Here is a 25684-nt window from a genome sequence, read left to right as displayed (position 1 = left end):
GACATCCGGAATGAACTTCCCTGCCTACCTTAAAGCCAAACAAATTGTTCCAAAATAATAACATCACAACAGCTTTTAGCAAACCTCAAAAACTCAAAATTCCAGCTTGTCAGCTACACCCAGAAGATATTTAATGGTGCATAAGCTGTTTCTTGCTCTATCATCTTAAAGCCAAATAATGTGTGAAAATGATTGTTTGAATCCTCTGACAGATGTGAGCTCCAGGCTCCACGATACATTTGTTCCAAACAATCAAACAATATGCAAAAGCAGAATTAGCTTTGTTCTTGTGAGAGGCCGGTTGCTTCATCCAAAATACAACAATAAAACAATCTAGCTTTTAAGCTCAGTTCTGACCTTGGGATGTGTGTGTAGCTATGTGCCACAAAATAAATCCATTTACTGGCTTTTCAGTGCCCACAAACACATCCCATGGTCTTAGGAAATGGAAAATGTCCTCAAATTAGTGAGAAATGATGGTCATAGGATAATAAGTGGCCCCATATAATAAATGATGATGAGATCAAGCTGAAAGCTCTGAAAAACCAATCTGACTTTGAGTTGAGATTATTTTGTCACATGCACAAAACCTTCTTTCTCACTATCCTCTACTGATATTCTGCCATGGAGCAAATGATTCCATTATCCGCTCAGGTATTGGGATTTCTGTCTTTGAAATTTATACCTTTTCACAGTCACAGATCTTTAAAAGCTGCATTTGGCCATGACTTTGGATTTGGAAAGTGCTAAATGTATGACTGATTTATGATGAGAGGATTTTCACAAAAACGTTTCACCCACTGATTCATACCTTCCTGGTATATTTAAAAGACTTTGCTGTTTAAAACCTGACTAAACTAAACCTTTCACCACAAAAATTCTATTCGACACCAAAGGCACATCTTCATCTGCACACATAGACTGACAAATACAACGGACAAAAAGCCATTTCCTAGTCCGAAAGCATACTCCATATCCAGGGAGATAAATGTCAGCCAGTGACCCTCTGTCCCACTGGACAGGGTGGACAGAAAGTTGGAAAAGAACAGAAGAGGCAAGGAGGGAGGTCTGACCTCTGGCTGGCTCCCCCCCTGGGGGCCACACTGACAGACGGCCTGGACAAGGCAATGAGAGTGAGAGAGGTAGAAAGGGAGATGGATGGGAGACTGATAAGTCATTTCTCCTTGACATTCAGGGTAGTCAGGCTACCTGACGCAGGAATAGGCTGTCTAGGGAGTGAGAGAGTCCTCCAAGAGAGACATCACACATGATAATAACGCTCACTGGATCCCATGTTTCGCCTCCACGTGTGTGTCCATTCAGAGAGCATGTGAGCAGTCAAGGTTAGAGATCAACCTCATGCTGCAACTCGATTCATGATAGAGACATGCCCAGAGGCATTCACACAACCAGCACCATCCATCTGACCGGCGAGGCAATGTTTTCATTTATGTTTGTTAGAACGTGTGGTGCATGCATGTGGCACAAGAGATCAACACGTCAGAAAAGCAGTGCAGAGTTCTGTCTGTCTGTCTGTCTGTCTGTCTGTCTGTCTCTGTCTGTCTGTGTGCGTGTGTGTGTGTGTGTGTGTGTGTGTGTGTGTGTGTGTGTGTGTGTGTGTGTGTGAGTATGATTTGCTCCAGCAAACCTTGTAGCAACTCTGTTGTCTTCCCTCAACCTTCCTCTTTATCTCTCTGTGAATCAATGTCCTGCGACCCAGCTCAATCAAAGTCTGACCAGAGACAATGAAACCAGAGAAGAAAGGAAAAGACAGCAGTGGCCAAGCTGGCTAAAGGTTATACCCAAGTGCTAGAACTTCTGATCCGCTCACCCAGACATGAGAAAGAGCTGAACAGAGTAATACAGGCAGACACAGACGAGGGTCTGAAAGGCTGATAGGTGGAAACATAGACACCCTTAATCTCTCTTTTGTGTGTAGGCTGTTTATATATGCCACAGTGTATACAAAATCAGATAACTAATTTAATATTCCATTATTCACTGTGGGCTCCTGCTTGCAGTTCCACAGTAGTGAAAGTGAAAGATGTCTGAGCTAGTACAGTCTGCAGATCATCTAAATAATGGTTTAGTTGGGTTTTGGGGATATTCAACAAACCTAGACTGGAGCCACTTCAAGACATCCAGTAACTGAGCTAAAATAAGATAATCTCACCATTCAGAATGCAATTGTTTGACTATCTGAGTGCTGGATAAATGACAACTCTCCAGAAACATGCTATTACTTAAAGTAACAGAAACAATACAGCAGAGCAGTATATACTATAACATTTGATTTACTGCTAATAAATGTCTCTGAAATAGCTCTGCAGTTTGAGGTCTGATCTTGTTAGTTCAGTGTATTCTGCACAGCCTTCTCTTGTTCTGAGATAAACAAAATCAGAAGCACAAAAGGAAATACTCACAATGCCAGTTATTATTGTTTCTGACAAAAAGCAAAACAGTGTAACGTTCCTCTTTACTCAATTTGCTATTTTCATTTTCATTGAAAAGCTCACAAAGTAAGAGAAATGCAGCTTGCGATTGGTGGAGAGGATCTGGGATGGTAATAGAGACAGAGCAAGATAGTAAACAGTGGATGAACAGAGGGAAATAGTCATAAGGTGTGGGTGTAATGTTACAAATGGATTTCTGAAGGGAGTTTTGAAGACAGGTCATTTAGATTTTCAAGGATGGAGCCTGAGTTGACTTCAAATATGTCAGAACTAGTACAAGGTTAGAATATACATCAGTAAAGGCCAACACAGTCCACTCTTCATTCCTAAATATTGATTTCAATAAACTTTTATTTTCAAATTATACAACTGACAAGAAAATTTAGGTATCAAGACCTTATTGTCTTATTAAACAGTGTCAAATGAGTCAGAACTAGAAACATCCTGTGTCAGGATTGACACTGAAAAACTAGCTCATGCATTTGTTACTTCCAGGATGAACTATTGTAATTTCCTTACTATCAAGATGTACTTAAAATCCACCAGCTGATCCAAATTACTTCAAACAGAGTACTGACAGGGGAAAGCATGAAAGATCAAATTTCTCCTATAGCTGCTCTTCACTGGCGCCATGCTGAATAAAATAATAATTTTTTTAAAAAAGAATTCAAATTCTTCTCCAAACATGCAAAGCCCTTAAAAACCAAGCTCGATCTTATGTAGAAGATCTTAATGTACAACATTCTGTGAATAAAAGACTTTACTGTCAGCATGCCAGTGTACTTGTGGTTCTTTGAGTTTCCAAAAGCAGACTAGGAGGTAGATCCATCAGTTATCAAGCTCTTCTATAGTGGAACCAGCTCACAATGTGGGTTCAGGAGGCAGGAACCCTCTGTACTTTTAAGTTGCATTTTTTAAAAAAAAGGTTAGCTATCGCCGGCACTGGTGACCCTGAATCATCCCTTATTTATGTTACTAGAGGCCTATTCTGCTGTGAACTCTCCTCTCTTTTACTCTCCATACATTTATTTACCACTATTTCATGCCACCAATCTTATGTTTTCTTTCTACTGTAATTTCTGTTTTGTTCTTTCTGCAGGAATCACTGGCTACAGAGCCTCACATGTCTGTTTTGCAGTTACTTGCCTCACCAATCTCCAAACTTATGTTTTCTTATGCTTTGTTGGCCTGTTTTCTCTCTCTTTCCCTGCTACCCTTTTCTCTCGTCCCTTTACTCTCACCCCAACTAGTCGAGGCAGACAGCTGCATCTCTGAGCCTGGTTTTGCTGGAGGTTTTTTTCTGGTGAAGGTTAATTTTTTTCTACAGATTATTGCCAAAGAGCTGCTCAATGAGGAATCTGGATTTGTAGGGTTTCTCTTGAAAATATGATATTATAGGATTTTCATCTTACTATGTGAAGTACCTTGAGATGACATGTTGTGAATTGGAGCTAGATAAATAAAACCGAGCTGAATTTAATAGAGTTATAATGGATATGTATGTACTTTGTATTCATATTTGTCTTCCTGACTTCAGGACCGTTTTAGAATTTTCGCACCATTATGTAGTGTATCTTTAGGCACTTTACACTGGTTTTCTCGTTTAGACATGGTGGCTTCTGTTTATGCTGAATTGGTAGAACAGAAAAATTCAATGTCAGAGAAAAATCACAGGTGTTCCACGCTTTTGCACTGTACAGTCTTAGGCGGTTCTGTGTGAATGTGTGTGAGTATGTGCTTAGGGACTAGTTGCAATCCACTAGAGGCTAACCAAGAGGAAAGCCTCTAGCTTAGAAGGTGTTACTCCCCTATACACGCAGTAGCATGCATTAAAGATGAGAGCTGCTCACACCAAATACCAGCAGAGAGCCTCCTTGCACTTGCGGAAGCTCGTGTTCAAAAAATGCAGGAAAAATACAAACATCCACTGACATGCACAGAAGGTTTTGGGTCCTCTTGAGGTGTAAAAGCCAACATGCTACAACTCTCAGAGAGAGAGGCAGAGGGAGAGAGGGGAGAAAAACTTAATTTAGAAAGCAAACAAGCTGTTCACAGCTTCCTCATCTATAATGCAGAAGAGAGAGTCCCTGTGTTTCAGCAGCAGAATATACTGATGTCATATTGTATACTGCGCACATACCTGTAAATAAAAAAGGTGTGCAGCGTTCATGCATTCATGTATGCGTTTTGGGCCTATGTGCAAGCCTGCGAGTATAGAGATGTGAAAATTCTTGTGTGTACTGCATGTGTATATTTCTCATGTATATACAGGATGTATGGGAAAAATCAATGCCTCAGCTCACTCATCTTGCTGCACACACAGAGACACAGTGACAGAAGGGCTTTGGAGGCAGGATGGAGAGTCTGATGTAATGCAGCTTCAAACACTTGGAGGGATCAGAAGGAACATCACACACTGTCACAAAAAACACAAGCCCTCTTTCCAACTCTCATTCTGCCAGACAGATTACTGAGGGAAACGAGCTCTGGGAGTGAATGAAAGGAGGCACAGAGACGGTACAGGTGAGGAGAAAACAGAGGAATTTAAAAAATGAAAACTCTGTATTCTTAGGCTTTGAGCGAGGCTGGGGTAAAATAAAACTGACAACCACAGCGAAAAGAATACTATTATTATGTACATGGGGGCAAGAAATACAGAGCAAAATGCTTGTCCAAATACAAGATTATTATTGAGACTATGGTGTTGTCTGGGCCAAAAAGGCATTAACTGTTCCCAGTTTTCACTATTCTCACCAGAAGAGGCGGCTGTGCCAGGCCACTGTGTGCTCAGGGAACCGTCTGGGCGATGAGGAGCTAAATATAACCATTACATAGCCTCTACACATGCTACCACTGCCACCAGCCCTGCTGTCACTGATACAACCAGCCTCCTTCTAACAGGCTGCTGAATTATCTTGATATAACTCAGGTGCTACATAGAACGCTGTAAGGGCGGAATTATTGACCTGTTATTTTTTATTATTGTATTTGCCTAATCCTGCTTATTGGCTATTATCAGAACTGAAGACTGCTGAAGCAAGAACATAACAGGTATAGTGTGACATTCAGGAAGGAAAATCCATCACGTTACACTTCGGTTTTTGTATGGGATAAAAAAATACAAGACATAATGTGTTAATTAGTGAGCTGAGTGGTGCCGGTAGAGGGATTTTGCTGCCTCCTGACGGAGCCAAGCGGCTGTTTTCTTACTTTTCTTACTCATTACAAGAAAGTGAATAGGCATATTCCCCCCTAAAATGCTGAACTATTCCTTTGAGGATCAATGTTGGCAATTAGGTTGTTACTATTTGAGGAACAAATTCTGAATCTTTCATGTCACTTGCTGTATTTTCAGAGCTCATCTTGAAGCATCAGCCTCATTGAAGGTGGTGAAATTTGTAAGAAGTTGTCCTCTTTGTGTCAGACATGAAAGAGACATTAAAAACAATGGAAACTAAGATTAATAAAGCGTTAATAAGTACATTCTATGGTGCAGATGGGACAGCATTGAAATTCAGGCTCCATTTCAGCACTTGAAAACACAGATCTGCTTCCCTCGTGCTACCTGAACTATTTTACCCTGAAAAAAAATACTTCTAGCTGTCTGTGTGCCTGTGTAAACGTGTGCTCCATACATCAGTATTCTGACCTTGTCCAGCAGTGCCACTGTGGAAGGCACAAAAGGCACCAGAAATGATTTAATGAGGTCTCATATTTCTTTGCTTGAAATCTGGCAACAAAAAAAGAAAAATGAGGGATAAAACATAACGTAGAGAGAGTGGGACACCAAAAGAAATTACAGGTATGAAAAGAGGAATATAGTTGGAAAATGGTTATGTTGGCACTGAAAAAAAAAGATTATCTCAAGTTCTCAATGCAATATGTCTGCAAATATTCCCTCATTTTGCTAAGTCTGAGGTTATATCTTAAATTCTTCATGTGTGTGTCTGACAGTCATTTTCTAAGTGCAGAAACATATCTCCTTAAATACCAAATTGCTTTACACTTTCTGTGATTTTATGCAATTCAAACAAGGGGCCAGAAAATATAACATTAAGTCAAAAGAACGCGGACATTTATATGCCTCACATACCAAGAACAGAAGTATTTTTAGGGTGACAGACAAGCTAATTAACAGTCAATACACAGAGTGCAAGAGAAGAGATCTGAGATATCGAGATTGTAAGATGAGAGGTAATTAAAAGTAAGCTTATAAACCCAATGATTCTACTCTGCTGTGATTCTAATATTTGAAATGGACTTTCTAGCCTTCGCAGACATTTTTACCAGCAGTGAAGACAGTTAACCACTGCACCAATTAAAGGCCAAAACTAAGAAAATATGAGGGAAAAATTGTTCACTTCTAAAAGTGAACTATCTGCCTGTAGTGCTGTGTAAATACAACTCCACCAGAGGAAAATTAGATTCCCAGGATGCCATCTGGGATTAGTGATTAACCGCTACGCTGTAATGCTGCTACTCTCCTACAGCATTTAATAAGGGTAACATACTCTCATTGTTGGCCAACTTAAAAGGGCTCCATGTGACCATAAAATGTAAAAAGTTTAATTATTTCATGAGTCATATTTCTTCCTGAAAGCTGTATAAAGATCCATTCTTTACCTAAGCTTTTTATCTCCTCATCCCTCTGCCAATTTTGGTCTCTTATGACTCTGAGCCAACTTCTTGTTGAATACGCATCATGTTCATTTTCAAGGTACAAAAAAAAACAACTTCATATTCACACACTCTCTCTCTCTCTCTCTCACACACACACACACACACACACACACACACTCACACACACACTCACACTCACTCACACACACACACACACACACACACACACTTACGTTTACATCCCCCTGCTTGCTGCACAATAAAGCTTTTACATCAGAGGCAGAATGAGAGGGTGACAAGAGCAGTTTACAGATTTATACGCTGTGTATTTTCTATACTTTACAGCCAAAACTGCAAATCAACTAATGCATTACTTGACTGGTAGAAACTATTATATCAACCAACAGTCCATTATTAATTAAAAGTCTTTTACCAAGCAGTGAGACAAAATATTTGTTGGTTCCAGCTTCTTAAATGTGAGGATCTGCAGCACCATAGGCTAGGCTTTGTTGTGCTATTGTTGTGGATTTTAATTACTTTTCTGACATTATATACACTAAGCAATTAATTTTAAAAAGAAGTCAACAGTTTGATCAGCAGTTAAACTCCTAGCTGCTATAATTCTGCAGTTGGAACTTCATTTATCTAAAAATGTGGGCACTGGAAGTTAATTAGAATGATCAAAGAAAATTAGCATGTTTTTTTAACACTAAACAAAATCCGCATAGCTGTGAGTGCATACTGTGCCCTCTGACCTCACTGCTTTTTTGTGGGGTTTTTTTTAGCAGAAATGTGCTAGTGTACACCATTTTGAAGTCTAGTTTGATGTGACACACAATACACCATAAGATCTTTACTCGTCAACTTATAATGTGAGTTCTGAAACCTGCAAAACACCCACAAAATGTAAATATTAAAAGCCGATATCTAAAAATGTTCTGCCTTAAAAGGAAAGTTATCTGCACATTGCAATATGAATGTCAAAATATACATGCAATTACTATGGCAACTTTCAGAATGACAAGTATGAATATGTTACAAAAAATATCAATAATCATCAGAGGTGGGTAGAGTAGCCAAAAATTGTACTCAAGTAAGAGTAACGTTACTTCAAAATAATGTCACTCAAGTAGAAGTAAAAAGTAGTCATCCAAAAAATCACTCAAGTAAGAGTAAAAATGTATTTGGTGAAAAGACTACTCAAGTACTGAGTATCTGTTTGATTGTAATGTCTGATTTATTTTTTTAGAAATGATGTGATCAGACAGACAAAAATGTAAAATAATGTGCAAATTCTGGTATTTCCAAATAATAAAATAAAAAAGAGCAAAAATAAACATCTTTACAAAATGACAAGTTAAGGCACAAGAAACACAAGTTGCCAAATCTCAGTTTTTCACAACATAAAGCTTTTGAAACAAATACCTTTAGTAAGGTAATGTTTTTATGTTTGAACAGTGCAAACTACTTCCAGTGACAAGACATACAGCATGCTCATAGACTGTATGTGCATCCTGTATTTCAACCCAGTAATACTGCGATATTACACCTTCCATAGTATAGAAATACTATACAATGGGCCTAATACCAAATGGAAAAATGAAAATGAAGCAAAAATAAAAAGCTTAACTGTCTCAAAAACTCGATACATCTTTTTTATGTTTGACTCATTCTGCAGCTGTCCTTGTACAGACGGGACGAGGCTGAGTTACGGAAACTGTGATCGTCTCCCTTCTGCCAGTGTTTCTTTCCTCTCTTGCTGCCACTTCCATTATTGTCTTGGTATTTTGGGTTGGATACTAATTCTGCTCTCTCCATTCTCTGTTCATTCTGTGGGAGGAAATAGCATCTGCTAAATGACGGCAGGGTAGGAGAAACATTTGGAGATGCATGATAGCATTCTTCAGAGCAAATGTTTTACTGTAAACTGTAAACCTCTCTCCACACTCATGCACACACACCATTATGATGCGGAGAGATAGAACAGTAACTCATTAACCGTACGCAGTGGCTACAGACTCAGAGTGTTTCCTGTTGGCCATTACCGATCAAGCTTTTTGAAATTGCTTCACAAAGAGGATCACTGAATTATTTGTGTTTCACATGGGCAGATCTGGATGAATTATTCAAGACAACTAGTGACAAATGCCAAGTCAAAGCAGCTAAAATGTTTAGAATCTACAGTGGCTATAAACAGGACTCAACCCCATATGAAGTTCCTCATTTTTATTACTTCTCAACATTGAATTATGGGAAATTTAGTTAAGAAATTACAAAAAAAGGCTTTCACGTCCAAGTGAAAACAGATTTCTACAAAGTACAGTCAATTAATTAAAATTATAACATGCAAAATAAGTGATTGCATCAGTATTCACCATCTTAAAGTCAGTATTTAGTAGATGTACATTTTGACCTCAGTCAGCCCTGCACATCTAGACACTCTAATTTTACCTCAATCTTCTTTGCAAATCTGCTCAAGCTTTGTCACGTTGCACAGGGATCATGAGTGAACAGCCCTTGTCATGTTCAGCCACAAATTCTCAATTGGATTGAGGTCTGGGCTCTGACTAGGCCACTCCAGGACATTTTTACCTTGTTATCTTTAAACCATTTCTGTGCAGCTTTGACTGTATACTTTGGGTCAGTGTCTTGCTGGAAAAAAAATTCTCCCCAGCTGCAGTCCTCTTGCAGCCTACATCAGGTTGTCCTCCAGGATTTTTCTAGACTTTGCTGCATCCATTTTACTCTCTACAAGCATTCCAGGACCTACTGCCCAGAAGCATCCCAACATCATGATGCCACCACCACCATGCTTCATGGTGAGCATGGTGTGTTTGAGATGAGGTGTAGTGTTTGGGGTCCACTTAAAATAGTGTTTAGTTTGATGGCCAAAACCTCAATTGTAGTCTGATCAGACCAAAGAACTTTCTTCTAGTTGACCTTACAGTCTCCCACATGTCTTGTGGTGAATCTAGTCTGATTTAATGTGTTCTTTTTTCAACCATGGCTTTCTCTTCATCATTCTCTCATAAAGCTTTGACTGGTGTGCTGTAAGCACTGTGCATTCCAGGTTGCCTCAAAACTGTATTACTGTTATTTTACATGGTCATCCAGTTTCTACCAGTTTCTGCTGCTTATTCAGGCTGGGGGTCACTGCTGCAGCAGGCGAAGCAAAGTGGCCATGAACAAATCCTCCTTCAATGCATCAAGCTTCTTCTGAGTGAACCCTCTGCCTAGTGAAATATGTAATCCTTCTAGCATGTTCTGGGTTTGCCTGAGGGTCTCCCCCTGGTTGGACATACCCTGAATACTGCAACAGGGAAATGTCCAGGGTGCATCATTATCAGATACCTGAATTACTGCAACTGGTGCTTTGAAATGTGCAGGACTAACTCTCAGATGTGCAGGAACATTAATGCTTGCACTGTACAGATTAACTGGCTGTCCATGGCATGACTGAAACCCCCACTAAGTTTTGTCCATTGATGATTCCACTAGAGTTTTTTTTTAAATAAGATGTATGTCTTTTGAAATTTTGACTGAAAAGAGGAAGGCAGTGTTGCTTTATGCATATCTTCTATCAGTGAAAAGTGAGAAGACAAAACAGAATGGAGCCTAAGTAGCTTGAAGATGTAGACAACATCGTCTGTCTGTTCTGCAACGAGGTTCAGTTTACATCACAGCACTCTAAAGGCTGAAATTTTAGCCACAACATGTAAATGCTCTGAAGCTGCGGTAAACTGGACCGCGACACTGCTCAAACTGCGAGTCATCCAACTAAAATTACAGACATGCCAGAAGTCAATTGATAATCTGGGAGTCCGGTCATCCATCATTCAGGCAGTTAATCAGGCGTTGTGACCTGAAACTACACATCAAATGACACCTGATATGGCAATTCTGTATGATTCTAAAATTAGTTGACCATCTCAGGGCAAAAATCTGGCTTAATGCATATAGGGTCTGCATGGCACTGCATTCAGTGTCACTTGAGACCAAAAATCAGAGATACTTGAACCCCTTAAAACAGGGCAATCTTTGGGATATCAGACTTGGAGGTCCTGACTCTCACTCCAGATTGATGAGCTCAATATCTTATTCCAGGAACCTCCCTTTGAATAACATACTGAATTATATGCACAGTATATTTTCTATTATTTGACCACATACAGTGCATATTGTTAAAGAACTAAAACACAAATCCACTGGTTTCAGAAGATGAAATATGAAAGTACTGGTTGTTATCAGTCACAAATACAATATGACCTGAAGAAGAATTTTAGGAATGACCTGCTGAGATGAAGAATAGAAGGAGGGTTTAGATAAAGAAAAAGGACACGGAACAATAGAAGAGAAAGATAAAGAACACAGAAGACCAGTTGATACTATTGCATGAACATGAGGTACCTCAAGAGGTAGCACTCGTGAGAAGTTCAGGCAAGACAAAAGAAAACAGCCTAAGGAGCAAGAGGAAAGATGTTGAAAAAGGAATGTGAACAACCTGCTGCTTGAGTAGATAAGATCAGACAGCAGTGAATCATTTCTGTTAATTTGCCAAAACACTTCTACAATTTGTTTTGTGAAACAAATGCAAAAAACAAGTAAACTAGAGAAAATGATGCAGTGGCTTCATATCAGTTGCAACAAGCACGAGTTGTCATTACTAAGTAATTATATGATTACATGCGGAGTCAGCACCAATGGGAAGGACCACATCCACCTTCAAATCCAAATATACGCCTGTAAGGTTTTGTGACTGAATCTTGCAGTGTATGGCTACCGTGTTGAGAAACATATAAACACCTGCCCTTATGGTAGTTCACACTACAGTAGGTGTCTCCAAGACCACATTTTGCCATGACGACACAAAGACAAACATACAAAGTGAAAACAATACTAGTTTCACTGGAAACAAGGGTAGATGAAATGCAAATGGATCTGCTTAAGGCTTACATAGTTACTAAGGTAGAACAGAAACAACATTAGAACACAACAAAGAACAGCAGGGATTATAGGATTAGAAATTGATAAATGGAAAAAAGGCTTTTATTTAAAATTCCACCACATGGCCATAAGGTAATATGAGATTTACCACAACCTCAAAAAACCTGCCAATGCACAGATTTTGACAGAGAGGACTTTGCAGCACTTTGGACAAACTGGTGCTCAGTTAAGGTTATGTAACTTTTTTAGAGGAGACTGACAGTTCTCACCTTTCTGACTGAATTTTTACAATATGCTTAGAATTGTGATTGACAGGTTGGAGAGCTGCAGAAAACCATTTGCATAAGTAAATAAGGACATCCTGAGCAAGTTCACTGTTACCATGGTGATGGTAGAAGATTGTGAGGACACATTTGGCCGATGTTTAAACTGCTAGAGGGGAAACCAGACAGGTGCTCTGTATGTGGGAGAACACGACACACATGCAGTTTGGCTTACACTTGAGAACAAGCATGCTTTCTACACACATGCACAAGCCTATACACTGCATTTAAAGTCAATGTAAATGCATATGCAAATAAAACGGCTTTTGACAGTGGTTTCAAAGATTGAGCCATCTATTCCAGACAAAGGCAAAACTTCAAAGCAAAGATTCCCCACACAATCACCCTAAAAGCACCATCACACTCTGACAACACTTCACCCATCAACATCTACACATGGACCGCGTAAGAGAAATCCCTGGCATTTGGCCTGCAACAGTTTTCTATTTTTTTGCTCCTTTAATGCACTGCTTTTCTTTTCTTTGTGATGCAGTAAAGAAAGGATAATCACTATAGGCGTCAGACTAAAGGACAACACCTCTTCCCTTCATCCCCATCTCACAGATCAAAAAGACATGAGAAAGGGCAGACAGAGATCAAATGTGCCTGTGAGAAACTCCCCCACAGGACATCTCCTGAGCCTCCGCTGGCATACTGAACACACCTACCCACTATTAAAAAATACACACTTGAGTGCAACAACACACAAAACCACATGAAAATGTTTGGCTCAATGGCTAAAGGTTAGAATACCAGAAGCCAGGCTAAATCTCACAGTTTTCACCATGAGAATCTGGAAAAGTGGAAATCTGTCAGAAAATTGACTGAACCCTGCAAGAAGAAGCTGGACCAAACTCTGAGGAGACGATGACAAGACTTGCTGCTTCACAAATCTCCTGTAATATGTCCAGCTACTTAAACTTAGCACTGTAAAAATAAAATGAATCAATCCTAATTTTATTCTAGAATCAAATCTGCTGTTATAATTACAGAACTGCTCCTATACCACCATGTGACACAACAGAATACTGGCCACTGCTAGACTCATTTAAAGGCTGTCAAGAACTTGGGTGTGTTTTAAACAAAGAAAAGAAAAATAAATAGACAGACATACAGACGCATATTGATCAGTCACAGCATTAAAGCCTCTTGGAAAGAGAAGTGAAGTGAATAATGGTGATTACCTTGTCACTATAGCTCATGGTAATAGGATATATTAGACAGCAAGTGGTCAGTCAGCTCTTGACATGGCTAAGAAAGATGAACAAGCTGAAAAATCTGATCAACAAGAGCCATATTGTGATGGATAATCAGCTGTGTCAGAGCATCTCAAAAAAGACTCAGAGTTGGCCTCTAGACTCTGGTCTTATGGGATGTTTCAGTTATATATTAGTTAGAGCCTAACAAAACTGGTTCAAGGAAGGATGAATGTTGAACAGACAACAGAGTCAAGGACACCTAAGTGTCCCTGATGCACGTGAAGAGCTAAGTCTGGCTCATGGGGTCCAACAGAAGAGCTACTGTAGCACAAACAGATAAAAACCTTAATGCTAGCTATAGTAGAGAGGTGTCAGAACACACAATGCATCACAGCTTGCTGCATATGTTGCTACATAGCTGCAGACTGGCCAGAGTGTCCATCCTGACTCCTGACCACCACCAAGAAGCACCCACAATGGCCACAAGAGTCAGAACTAGACTATGAGACCAATGGAAAAAGCAATGGGTCCTGGCATTCATGTGGATATTGCTTTACTGTGACGACAACCACCACCACGATGCCAAAGACAATGTCTCTTTAAATAGCCAGAAAATGATTCATTAATAGCCCCTGTTATCGAACTCCTGCTTAAACTGTTAATACTCTGTTAGAGAAGTGATGAGCGGCTCGCCTCTCTGTTAGTGCACAGTTTAATGAGAAAAACAGCAGCTAGCTGCCACCGCATGGACTTTATGATACCAGGGAGGTGCCTCTAGTTTAATAGTCATTGACCGGCTCATCACTCCTTTTTACTTGGCTTCCTTCTGGTCGATGAAATGAGGACTAATCTGTGGATGGTCTTTACTGAAGCTTAATAACACATAGGTTAAGAGAAATTATTATTGAAAGAGGAAATCTAACTTGGAAGGAACTCTGTTTCTGGAAAACTCCAAACTATATGTGTATTGCAGAAAGAGTGTTTTGTAAAATTGTTTTTAGTTTGTTTTTTTTCTCTCTCTAAGGGCTGTGGTGATATGCAAACAAGGTGCCAATAATCAGATCAGAGGAGAAGAGTGGAATACACTTTGGGTCCGCTGCACACTATATGACATCAAACACAGAAGTCACAATGTGGACATCATTTTCTCTCACTTCTAACCCTCTTTTGCTGCCTCGTGCCTCCTCTTGCATATGCACACTTTTGATTTCACTCTACAACCATCTCTCTCTCTGCTGCAAGTATAGCTGCCTCACTTCTCCCTCAGCTCTTCCTCTCCACCAAGCGTACAGTAAACACAGCAGGAAGGCTGTCAGGAGAAGATCATAAAGCCTCAGATCTGGTTAATGGACAGTAATGGTAGATGGCTGATGAACAGAGGGGAGGGGGCAGGGGGTGAGTAGATGGTGGAGACTGAGAAGAGGGGAGCATTATGGTAGAGTTTGAGGGGGGTGGACTCTTCTAGAGGCTTCCTATCTGAGTGGGTCAGATAGGAGATCAACCCCAGTTCTCCTTCTCCTCCATTCTGCTACCCTCCACTGCTCTTTACACTACGTGTCTCTCCTCCAGGGATCTCATTATGGCAGACTCATCGGCCATGAGGACTGAGCCAATCTGTGTATGAGATGGGCTAAAGAGGGGGACAAACCCAGCGAGTAAGAGGAAGAGAAGAAGTGGGTGTGAGAAAGCAGACTGGAGGAGAAAGAGGAAGAAAAGGATGAGGGGAGAAAAAACTAGAGGCTGCAGAACATGGAAAAAGAGCAGAGGCGATGACTAGAGGGAAGGTGTGTGCAGAGAGTGTGCTGAAATAGAACCGTAGAGCATACAGCCTTAGGTACCAGATTGTTATTACCGCTGCAGATGGTTGGGAGATGCTTCCAGCAGATTTATGTTTTGTTCTGTTTATAGTCTGTTTGTGTGTATATGTGTCATATCCGTGTTTGCATGCAGCCATATGTGAGAATGCATGCAGCTATATGCTTGTTTAGTTTAAGTAATGTCAGCTGAATGGCATGTTTTCTAGATAAATAACCAATTAGAAGCTCTTGGGGAGTTCGCAGTGAGCAACGGCATCCAATCAAATCCCCATACACCAGCTGTAAGCCATTGCTCTCATCGAAATGCTAGACATAGCCTGCTGTAAATATTCAATCAAGTGATTCAAGACCCCCATGCTCACAAAAACAATACTAAATGTGAAAATAAAATGAGAGGGCTCCTTTTTCACTCCGCATTCGTCGTGTCTTTCCCCCCATGTCCTGATCAAGATCTATCTTGCCCTCTGCTCTTTTTCATTTGTCAGCTCTTCGCAGTTTGTGTAACGGCTTTCATTGATTTCTTCTGGAGGGGTCATAAGGTGCTCTTAATGTGCCACTGAAGATTGTTGGTGTGTTGTATACATGAGCTGATGTGTGTGTATCTTTGCAGGTCCACAGATGTAATAGTTACCGTCTGTCTTTGGTGAAAAGGCAGACAGTGTTGGTGATATGGAAAGAATTAGACACTTTGACACACATACAGGGACCTGCGCTCACACTCCATCCCACACCCACACAAATGCAGGCTCTAATGCAGAGTTCTTATCCTCATAATCACTCAAAAATCCACCACATCTTATCCGCATTCTATCACCTCCTTTCAGCTTTTTAGCCATCCATCGTCCTCTCCCCACCTCCTGGAGACATTAGCTCTCTCCTCTCCTCATTTTCCCTCTCTGCCATACAGCCACGATGAATCTCTAAGATATCTTCCCAATGGGCTTTCACAAAATCAATGGCTATTTTGGAGCATCACTTTCTAGTACTTGCATGGTGGAGTATGCAGACTGTGTATAAGCAGAGTCCCACAAGCTGAAAAATCTCGTGCAAAAGCCTTTAAATATAATAATTACTTAGTCTCAAATAATAGCTGGGTTGTGCCCAGCCAGAAGAACTGCAGGCGGGGTCAAAAAAACATTGCATGGGATGTAATTATGTGTGCCGCAATAGATCACAAGAACAACATCCATTTTAAACAGTGTTTCTTCGAACAAATATCATTCACTGACTTAATACTAGCCACTCCTTGTTTTGTTCATTGGGCTTTTGTCTGTACAACTCAAGATTTCCAGCACATTTTTCACATTAAAGATGGAATTTTGCAATTTAATTTATTTGAAGGTTTGTAAACTGAACATCAGTTTCAAAAATGTAGAGTTTTAATGATAGTAGCTTAATGTATATAGATAAAAAAATATAACATGCCTGATGTTTAATCCTCTCTGTCTGCAGTCATTCCTGCCAGTTTTGTAAATGCCCCACCAAAATAAGCAATTTAATGTACTTTATGTGTATTTATTCATATATTTACTTATATTAAATAATGTATCTGTGTGTACACTATTTGCCTATAAATAGTGTGAAATAGAAGCTAGCTAAAGCCCGTCCCTACTTTTGTCTCATTGCAATGTTTTGATCTTAAATTCAAATGAATAAAATAGCAAAAACACTGGTTACTGTCACCACAATTAATGAGGTTATAGTTAAGTTGTGATCGGACACTAGGGTTTATCAAGTGTCAGTTAGGGAAGGAGTAAAGTCTTCAGGTTAAAAAGAAAAAAGCAGAGAGCTAGAAAGTAATCTGACATGACTCTACTGGAATTAGGGCTGTAAAAATCCAAGTTACTGTGAATTTATCACAATATCAGTAAACACAGTGAAACTGAGTTTGCAATAACAGCAAACACCATCAACAGCAGTTCAAACTGATGGCACATTACAAAGCAAAAACAAGAAGACTAAAATATGATAAAGTGTGAAAACTGCTACAATCTGGAGTAAAGTCACATATCCAACATAAGCTTGTTGATGTAAACAAAACCTCTGGCTGCTTGGAGATTCACAGGATGCAGTGAATATGGAATTGGAGATGATTGGTGTGAACTTTAGCATGTGTGAGTCTGTGTGTGCATCGGGCCCGAATATTCCTCTGAAGTTTATATTTTGCACAAGCAATCACATTTTCCTCAGTAACAGATACAAATGCAAGAGTTAGTGTCTCTCCGGAAGCCAGCCGAGCCTGGGCCTGTTTTGACAGTAAATAAGCTAATAGGCAAATGTCATGGCTATTAAATGAGTTAAGCCCGATCGATGTCAGCTCTGGAGCAGAGGTGTATAAATTCATTTCAAATGAGACACCAGCTGACACCAATAAAACATTTGTTAGCATCTGTCTGCAGGAACGGGGGGCTGGTGTGTGTGTGTGTGTGTGTGTGTGTGTGTGTGTGTAGGTGTGTAGGTGTGTGTGTGTGTGTGTGTGTGTGTGTGTGTGTGTGTGAGAGAGACTGTGGATATAAGTGTGCCTGTGCATGGAAAAGCAGTGGGAGGGAAAGCGAGATGACATGGAGTGAGGGTGGGAAAAAGGGATTAAGGGGGGTAGAGGTGGAGGCATGGATGAAGCCATCACTACGCGGTGGCGAGAGATGAGAGAATGATCTCCCACACAGGCTACAGAAATGCTTACACTCACACTTTCTCTCCGCTTGGGCCCCCAGTGAAAGAAGGGTGGGGGGGTGCACAAACATGTCACTGAGATAGGAACAGATCAATGTCCACCAGTACTTTCAGCAAACAGCCAGACACAGGAACGTAACACAGACCAAGTATAGATGATGTAACGTGTTCTATCTGAATTTCACGTCATTGTTTTCTCTTTTTCCTCTCTTCTACTGACAGTCCTGTTCTTTCCTTAACTATCCATCACTTAAAACATTTCATCAGCGATCAGGTAGCCCCGCAGCAGCATCAGTGTCTTTGCAACGACAGGCACAGCACTAACGCGTTTCATCCTCGTTCTTATCTAAACACTTTACTTTTGATCATCAGTAACTGTCTCAGAATAAAACTCACCAAAACCTCCCAGTGGGCCACACTCAGCCGTGAATCACGGGGATCCACTCAAGCAACAAAGTCAGCACATATGGATGCTCACATGCAAATGCACACATATAGACTTCCACACATTCGCATCACACTACAAAAGACTATATGCAAAGCTAAATGCAGAGCCAACTATGCAATCTGCCTAACAATAAGATGCATTTATGCTAAAAGGAAGCAGCAGCACTGAAGTACACTTTGTATCCATAACAGCTTGCAGATCTTCATCTATTAGTTATCACTGGTTTAGGCTCTCTAGTCTCTCTGCTGCATCCAAGAATTCATCTGTATTCAAAACTGCAGTCAATCAGTTATGAGGTATTTTTCTGAAATTCACCCAGATAAGTGGATGCGCAGGATGGTAAGTTTAGCCTGAAGGTAAGTTAGAAACATGGTTTGCACTGCTATAGTGCTTTCAGCATTTCGCCTTAAACATGTTTAGAATTTTGGTGAATGGCTGCATTTTAAGTTCTACTAATGGGAGTTAGATGGAGCAGAAGATGGGAGGACTGATAACATTCTTATATCTGTGTGGAATATATGATGTTACAGCCAGCGTAGCTTAGCATACAGACCCACTGACAAGATCACAGTGGCAAATATTTATATTTGTATTAAATGGATCCCAGATTTACATATCTAATATTAATGTATTGGTATAACAGCAGGTTCTTAGGTTGTAATGCAGCATTTCCCTGAATATATTACCATTACAGACATAGCAAGAATACTTCAAGGCTGTTTGGCCTGAAGCAGCTCGCTTGCATCCCAGAGACTCTGCTAGCTTTTTGAGCCTTCTCTTGAGCTCAAGAGGAAAACTTGTAACATTTTTTTATATCATTAACAAATAAAAATATTAGATGATTTATTTGGCAACCTGTATAGAGTGTCCCCTGCTTTTGCACTAAATCAGCTGGGATAGGCTCCAGCCCCCCACGACCCTAATGAGGATTAAGCAGTGTATAGATAAAGAATGGATGGATGGATTTATTTATTTTTGGCTTTTAAATGGTATAGCTTTAGCGACAGACAAGATATTTTCTGGAAATTAATGGTGTATCAATAGTAAAAAACAACAACAAATTTTTCTGTTGTTTATTGGTGCATTTATAATAAAAAAATGGACTTTTGCTAAAATTTATTGGTATATTGATAGTTAAAAGTAGGACATTATCTCTGATTAAATGATATATCTACAGTATGGAAACTGAAAATGCTAAAAGATACAATAAAATAACCAAAAATGTGCAGGAAGCTCAATACCCACAATTGTCAAAGTCTGAGAAAAATATAACAACCGCCATATCACCTGATGAAAATGGAAATAAACAGCAACAAACATGTGAATCACAACCTTGGACATCTTCCACTACAATATACAGTCATGCAGCTGTTAATACGCAGATATTTCTTAGAGTACAGACATGCATGCGAAATCTTCTCATCTAACCCTCAGCAAGAAAGCCACCGAGCATATTTCCCAAACTTAAATAATAGTTTAATTAATGCGACATCACAAAACATATTCTCTCAGTTTCTTAGGGGACTTAATAGCATTATTGATCCTTACTTTGCCATGTGCTAAGAACTTATTTTTTAAGACCATACTTTTTTTTTTGAGATTACTACTTTGAATGAACCTAACACATTCACCCACACAGCAGCTCCCCCTCACTGCAGCCAACACACTGTTTCCACAACCATCAAACCTATTGATTTACTATCAATAGGCCAGAGCAGGACATGTAGGCCCTGATCCCTAAGCGCATAAATAATACATTTGGGTGTAGTTTTACAGCAGGCTTGAGACCACCATTTCTGTACATGCAAGTGCAATATCAACTTAACTCTGATGCAAACAGAGTTGAATTCTGGGAGTTATTTTGAGAGGGAGTGAGAATCAAGGATGTTTTCTGTGTAAGAGCAGATGAGGAGAAAAAACGTGTGTGCTGCAGCATCTTCTCTACACTCTGTGTGTGTGTGTGTAGGTGTGTGTGTGTGTGTGTGTGTGTGTGTGTGTGTGTGTGTGTGTGTGTGTGTGTTCAATATCAGAGTCCCATGAAATATGCATGAAGTATGTTTGAACCTTCCCCCCTCCCCTACAGGCCAGCAGCAAGGTCCTTCAAGCCCACATAAGCCGACACGAAACACACACGAAACACACACACAGATATGATGTGGCACCCTGGCCTCACGCTGATGAATGTCTGTCCTTCAGAGAACACAAAAGCCACAAGAGAGTGATACAGTGTGAATGAGGACAGCTGAAGTGAGCAAGACAGGGAAACAGAGCTTGAGAGGGAAAGACAAAAAAAAACATACTGGAGGTAGGAGTGCAGTGGGCAGAGGTGGAGGCAGGAGGAGTGATGCAAGGGAGTAGAGAGGGTAAAGGTGGTGCAGTGAAAAACAGCAGAATTACTCCCCCTAAAAAACAGCTCCAAACTCATATAAAGCAAAGGCAATTTGGGGAATAGAAAGTGAGTGTTTGTGCTCAGAATGAACTTAGTTACTTAGTAATGTTATAGTTTAAATGTCACAGGATGAGAAGCATTAGTTAACATCACGACAGTAGCTGCAGGGGTGTGGGTTGCTTGCTGGTTCAAGAAGTAGTCACATTTTTTTCACCAAATGCAGTAGCTTTATTGGCAAGTGTATCAAAAGTGTCAAATATAAAAGTATTAAATGATGTAGAGCATCCCCTGTGAGTGTTTTATCGTAATATGTGACTTATTACTGCATTCATGTGAAAATAGCATAATTTTGCCAAATTTTATATTGTTTTGCAGGTAAAATCTGCATCTGGCATTTGTAAAGTAACTAGCCATAGATGGCTAGTTACTTAGTCAGATGAATTCATAGTCAGATGAATGTAACGGAGGAAAAATCACAATATTTCCCTATAAAATGCACTGGAAGAGAATTCTAAAGTAGAATGAACTGGAGTAAAGTACTTGAGTACCCGAGGGTCGAGGGGATTCTTTGTCATCTCACTGTTTAAGTTACAGTCGCTTTCTAATTAGGAAGACATTTTGCTGCTGTGTAATGAACAACAAACTCTTTCAAGCAGAACAAACAACCCGAAAAACAAAGCACACGCACTCGCATATACACTCTCAGAGTCTCACCAGGACACTAGTCCATCTGTTTGCAAAGGGATTCTTGTTTTCCTCCAACACTGCTTAAAAGGAGAGAGTGGGATAAAAAAAAAAAAAGACACGCAACCCACACACACACCAGTGAGTGTAGAGACATGACATCATATTTTTCTATGCCGAGTCTCTGCAAAGAGCGTGGGCAGGCGTGTGCGGTTCGCTTGCGTGTCTCACTGTGATTACTACACTGCGAGAGCCGACACAGACTGAGAAATCAGCACAGCAGATTGTGCATGTGTGTGTGTGTGTGTGTGTGTGTGTGTGTGTGCGTGCGTGTGTGTGTGTGTGTGTGTGTGTGCGCTTGTGTGTCCACGTCTGTCACTTAGAACTGGAGGCGATCTAAAGGCATCTTTTTCGCATCTCCACATTCATCTCCTTCTCTGTGCCTCTGCTTTTTCCTGCCTGACTTTGTTTGCTCCGTTCCCCTTCTCTTTTCACTGTTTATCTGCGGCTCACATGGTTGTTTTTTTTTTTTCTCTCTCTGGCTTTTGTTGGGCTGCCATGCCCCTGTGAGCACTGTTTAATTCTCCCCCAAGCTCCCTCAGGAGTATGAAGGGGTGAGGAGGGGTGTCAGGGGAGGATGAGACAGGAGGGGGGAGGACAAGGGCAGAGGCACTTCATTAATCAATCAACCAGCTTTGAAAATGTACCTAATTAACGGCTAATTACAGGCCCGGGCACAGTGCCAGCTGGCATCCTATCCACCTCCACCAGTACGACCCCCACAGTCCCTCAAATGACACCAGAGGTAAACACCCCTCCCTCAGTCCCTCCTCTCTTCTTTATTAGACTATCCATCCATGCATCTATTTATTTTTCATTCTCTGCACAAAAAAAAGCAACAGATCACAGCTGATAACTCGCACCAGACAGCAGATAAGGTGTCTCCGTCTCTCGCCACTTGGCTCATTCTCATGTCACACCATATGGCCGTCTGTTTGATTGTTATCTTTAGCAATCTTACCGGAGAAATATTAGTGGTCATCACGGGGTCCTGGAGGCTCTCCGAAGGCGCCGTCTCGCCCCAAAGATGGCGGGTGCAGTTCTTGTCTTGTACCTGCCAGCTCTCTCGACGGGAAATACTGGCACGCCAGGCCCGCTGAATCCTGGGAACACAAGTTAACAAAATGATTATTTCAGTGACATCTCTATCAAAAGATGAGGGGAATTAAAAGTCTGGAGTTAATGAGAAATTTGTCCTGTTCATTTTCTACGTAGACAATGTTAGACGACTGACTGATGGGCATGACTCTCTACAGGCTGAATTATCCGAACCAAAGATGAGCAGCTGTGTGGGCTATTCTGGTCATTTGGTAGAAAGTCCAAGCAGAAGTCTGTGCAAAAACTAGAGCAAAGACAACCACAACTCCCAAGATGTTCATCTGTATTGATGTAAGTCTTACAATTACGATTGGTTAAGTAGGGTAATATTGCATTTACCAGTTCAGTGTTTGTGCTGTGATCCTTTATCCTCAGAACCGCACCCCAAAATCCACAAGTGGGTTTGAAAGGTATGTTTCCTTTATTTTGAGAATTTTTTTTGGCCATTTATTACAGTGACAGTTAAAGGGATACAGGAAAGGGGCAAGGATTGGGTAGCAAACGACTATGGGCTAGAATACTATAGACTATAGCCTTATGAGCTGTCAGTGGCATGTATTTTTATTTTACCAAATTGGCAAAATTATACCATGTAGCAGAGCTACAACCTGTAAAAACAGAATCAACCATTGGTTTCTAGTCTGTGACATGCCATTTGATTGGATAACTTAACCATATCTGAGCTCATAATCATAATACTTGCATGTACATGCATGTCTTTGGACTGTGGGAGGAAGTTGGAGCACTCTAGGGGGAACCCCCGCAACCACAGGGAGGACATGAAGACTCCACACACTAAGGCCTCGACCCTGAGATTGGCACCCAGGACCTTCTAGCTGTGAGGCAACAGTGCTAAACACCAGGTTGTGGAAAAAGGAAAAAAAAAAAAAAAAACCTGCACTTCTGAAGCCATTAGAGAGTCAGCTGCAGTCACAAAAATTCAGGGATTTTTTAGTCGACAGCAGACAAGTATGGAAACAAATTAAATATTTAGTAAACTATTCAGTATGTCGAGTTACCATTTTCTTCAAGAATTTTTCTACAAGTATTGTAACACCTGGGGGCATTTGGAAACATGCTGTAAATTTTGATTGCTGTTCCTTTCAATTTCTCCAAAATAAGTGGCCAAAGAAATCCAACTTTCAATTTAGCTTTTTTATGACTTATGGCATTCTAGCTTTGTTATTCTACATAGAGGATATTTTTGAGTTCTCTCTACTTCCAGGTATGGTTGTGCTGTTTCGATAGAGGTGCAGTGAAAAATGTTCCTACAGTAAGTAAAAATATGACAGGTGCAGCAAAAAAACCCAAAACAAAACAGAAATGGCTTGGAGTTCAGAGGGTTAATTTGGATTAAATTTTGCAACTATGGTGCGGTATTTGGATACAACTGCATCTCTGCCTGGCTCCTTCTTGATAGCAATGGTAGCTCAGGATGGTGAAGGACAAAATTTTACAGCCATCCACCTCACCAAACTGATGGAAGAAATGTAATTTCTCTGGAGTTAAAGAATAATGTCCACCCAAGGTCAGCAAAAAATAAGATTTTCACAGGGTGTTAAGTTACTCTTTAAAAAAGGTCAAACCAACATCTTTTTAAATTTGAATTTCAGGGGTAGAAATACGTCAGAAATGAATGGCTGTTTCCACATCAACAGAGAAAAATACAAACAGCGAGAAGAGGTAGGAAATATATTGGCTTTTTTAAAGATTGTATTATAAGCCTCATTGCTGAAACACAGACTTATGAATGATGCCACAGTGCATCATACCTTTCTTCTTTCTCATTCTTACTCAACTTCTCATTTACTTCTGTGAATTTCCTTCCCTCACACTTTCTCTCTAGCATTTTTTTCCGAACTTTGTTTTCTTGAATCTTGCTCACATACTTTCTCTTGATCTCCCCCCACCTATCTCGCCTCAGTCTGTAACCTCTACAGACAGCTCTCTCCCCGTCTCCCGCTTTCCACTCTCTTTCATCCCTGTAGTCACCCCAACACGAAGGTCCGGGATGGAGTGTAGGATCAATTACCCAATGGAGAAAAACATTCACCTCCACTGGAGCAGAGAGACAGCTGAGCCAAATGGAACAAATTGAATTAAGCCATAACTCCTGGCTTCAAAACCAATACCTTTCCCCGTTCCTCCGTTGATCCCTATTTTCTCCACTTTTCTTCTCCCTTTGCTGTTTCTATCTCTCCACTCCCCACCTCTCCAACCTTCCTGCTTGACTGCCTTTTCTGTGAGTTTATCTTAACACTTTTTCCCCCCTATCAGTCTCACCTTTCTGTACTCCAATCATGTCAACTCTACACAGAAACTGCTTTCTCTTCTCTATCCTCAACTTTTGAGGAAGTGAAAGCCTGAGGCCAGAGCTGTCCTTCCCTGTTGGACCTAAGAAAGTGCAGGCTCATGTTTAAGTAAAATGGTGTTAGATGAAAGCCTGCGAGACTTCTTGCACTCAAAGGTGCACTCTGAGCCTTCAAGTACAAAACCTAATCAGAACAAAGATTGAATTAAACCCAAACATAAATTGATCTCTCCCACAAGGCTAATACAACATGGTTTTAAGGTCATATTTAACATGGGCAAATGGAAAATGTAGATAAGAAATGCATACATTTTGTAAAAACAATCATAGTGAAAGACAAATAAGCCACAAGTGATACTCACACAATAGCCTTCACCTCCAGGCGCTGCTGTTGATCACGGTGATGAGAACTGTTGTCATCCACCTCCTCACTCTTACAAGGGCAGCTTCTGTAACAATAACAAGGCAGATAAACAGAACTATGAGGTCCAAAACAACCAAACAGATATTTGTCAACACAGCACATGACAACTTTGTAGTATATGAAACAGTATTCCATTTGGAGTAAGACCTTGCTCGAATTTCTGTGCCAGAGTACGGAGTTCCCATTGAAAAATAAAGCAAGAGAATGCTATTGTTAGAGTGTTATCGCTTACTTTTACTGT

General features: G+C 40.4%; 1 protein-coding gene across 2 annotated transcripts in view; it reads right to left on the bottom strand.

Moving 5' to 3' along the window:
- schip1 (schwannomin interacting protein 1) overlaps positions 1–25684 on the bottom strand; it is a 221218-nt gene that overhangs the window by 187846 nt on the left and 7688 nt on the right. For both annotated transcript variants that reach the window (XM_035953303.2, XM_035953304.2), the window contains exons 4-5: positions 25382–25468; positions 22572–22713 (exon numbers count right to left, since the gene is read on the bottom strand). In XM_035953303.2, the coding sequence (XP_035809196.2) occupies positions 22572–22713; positions 25382–25468 (229 nt within the window). The remainder of the gene's footprint in view (positions 1–22571; positions 22714–25381; positions 25469–25684) is intronic.

The sequence above is a fragment of the Amphiprion ocellaris genome, chromosome 7, assembly GCF_022539595.1.
Source record: "Amphiprion ocellaris isolate individual 3 ecotype Okinawa chromosome 7, ASM2253959v1, whole genome shotgun sequence".
Taxonomy (NCBI): Eukaryota; Metazoa; Chordata; class Actinopteri; family Pomacentridae; genus Amphiprion; species Amphiprion ocellaris.
The sequence above is the reverse complement of the archived record's forward strand: the minus strand, read 5'-3'. Positions and strand labels throughout refer to the sequence as shown.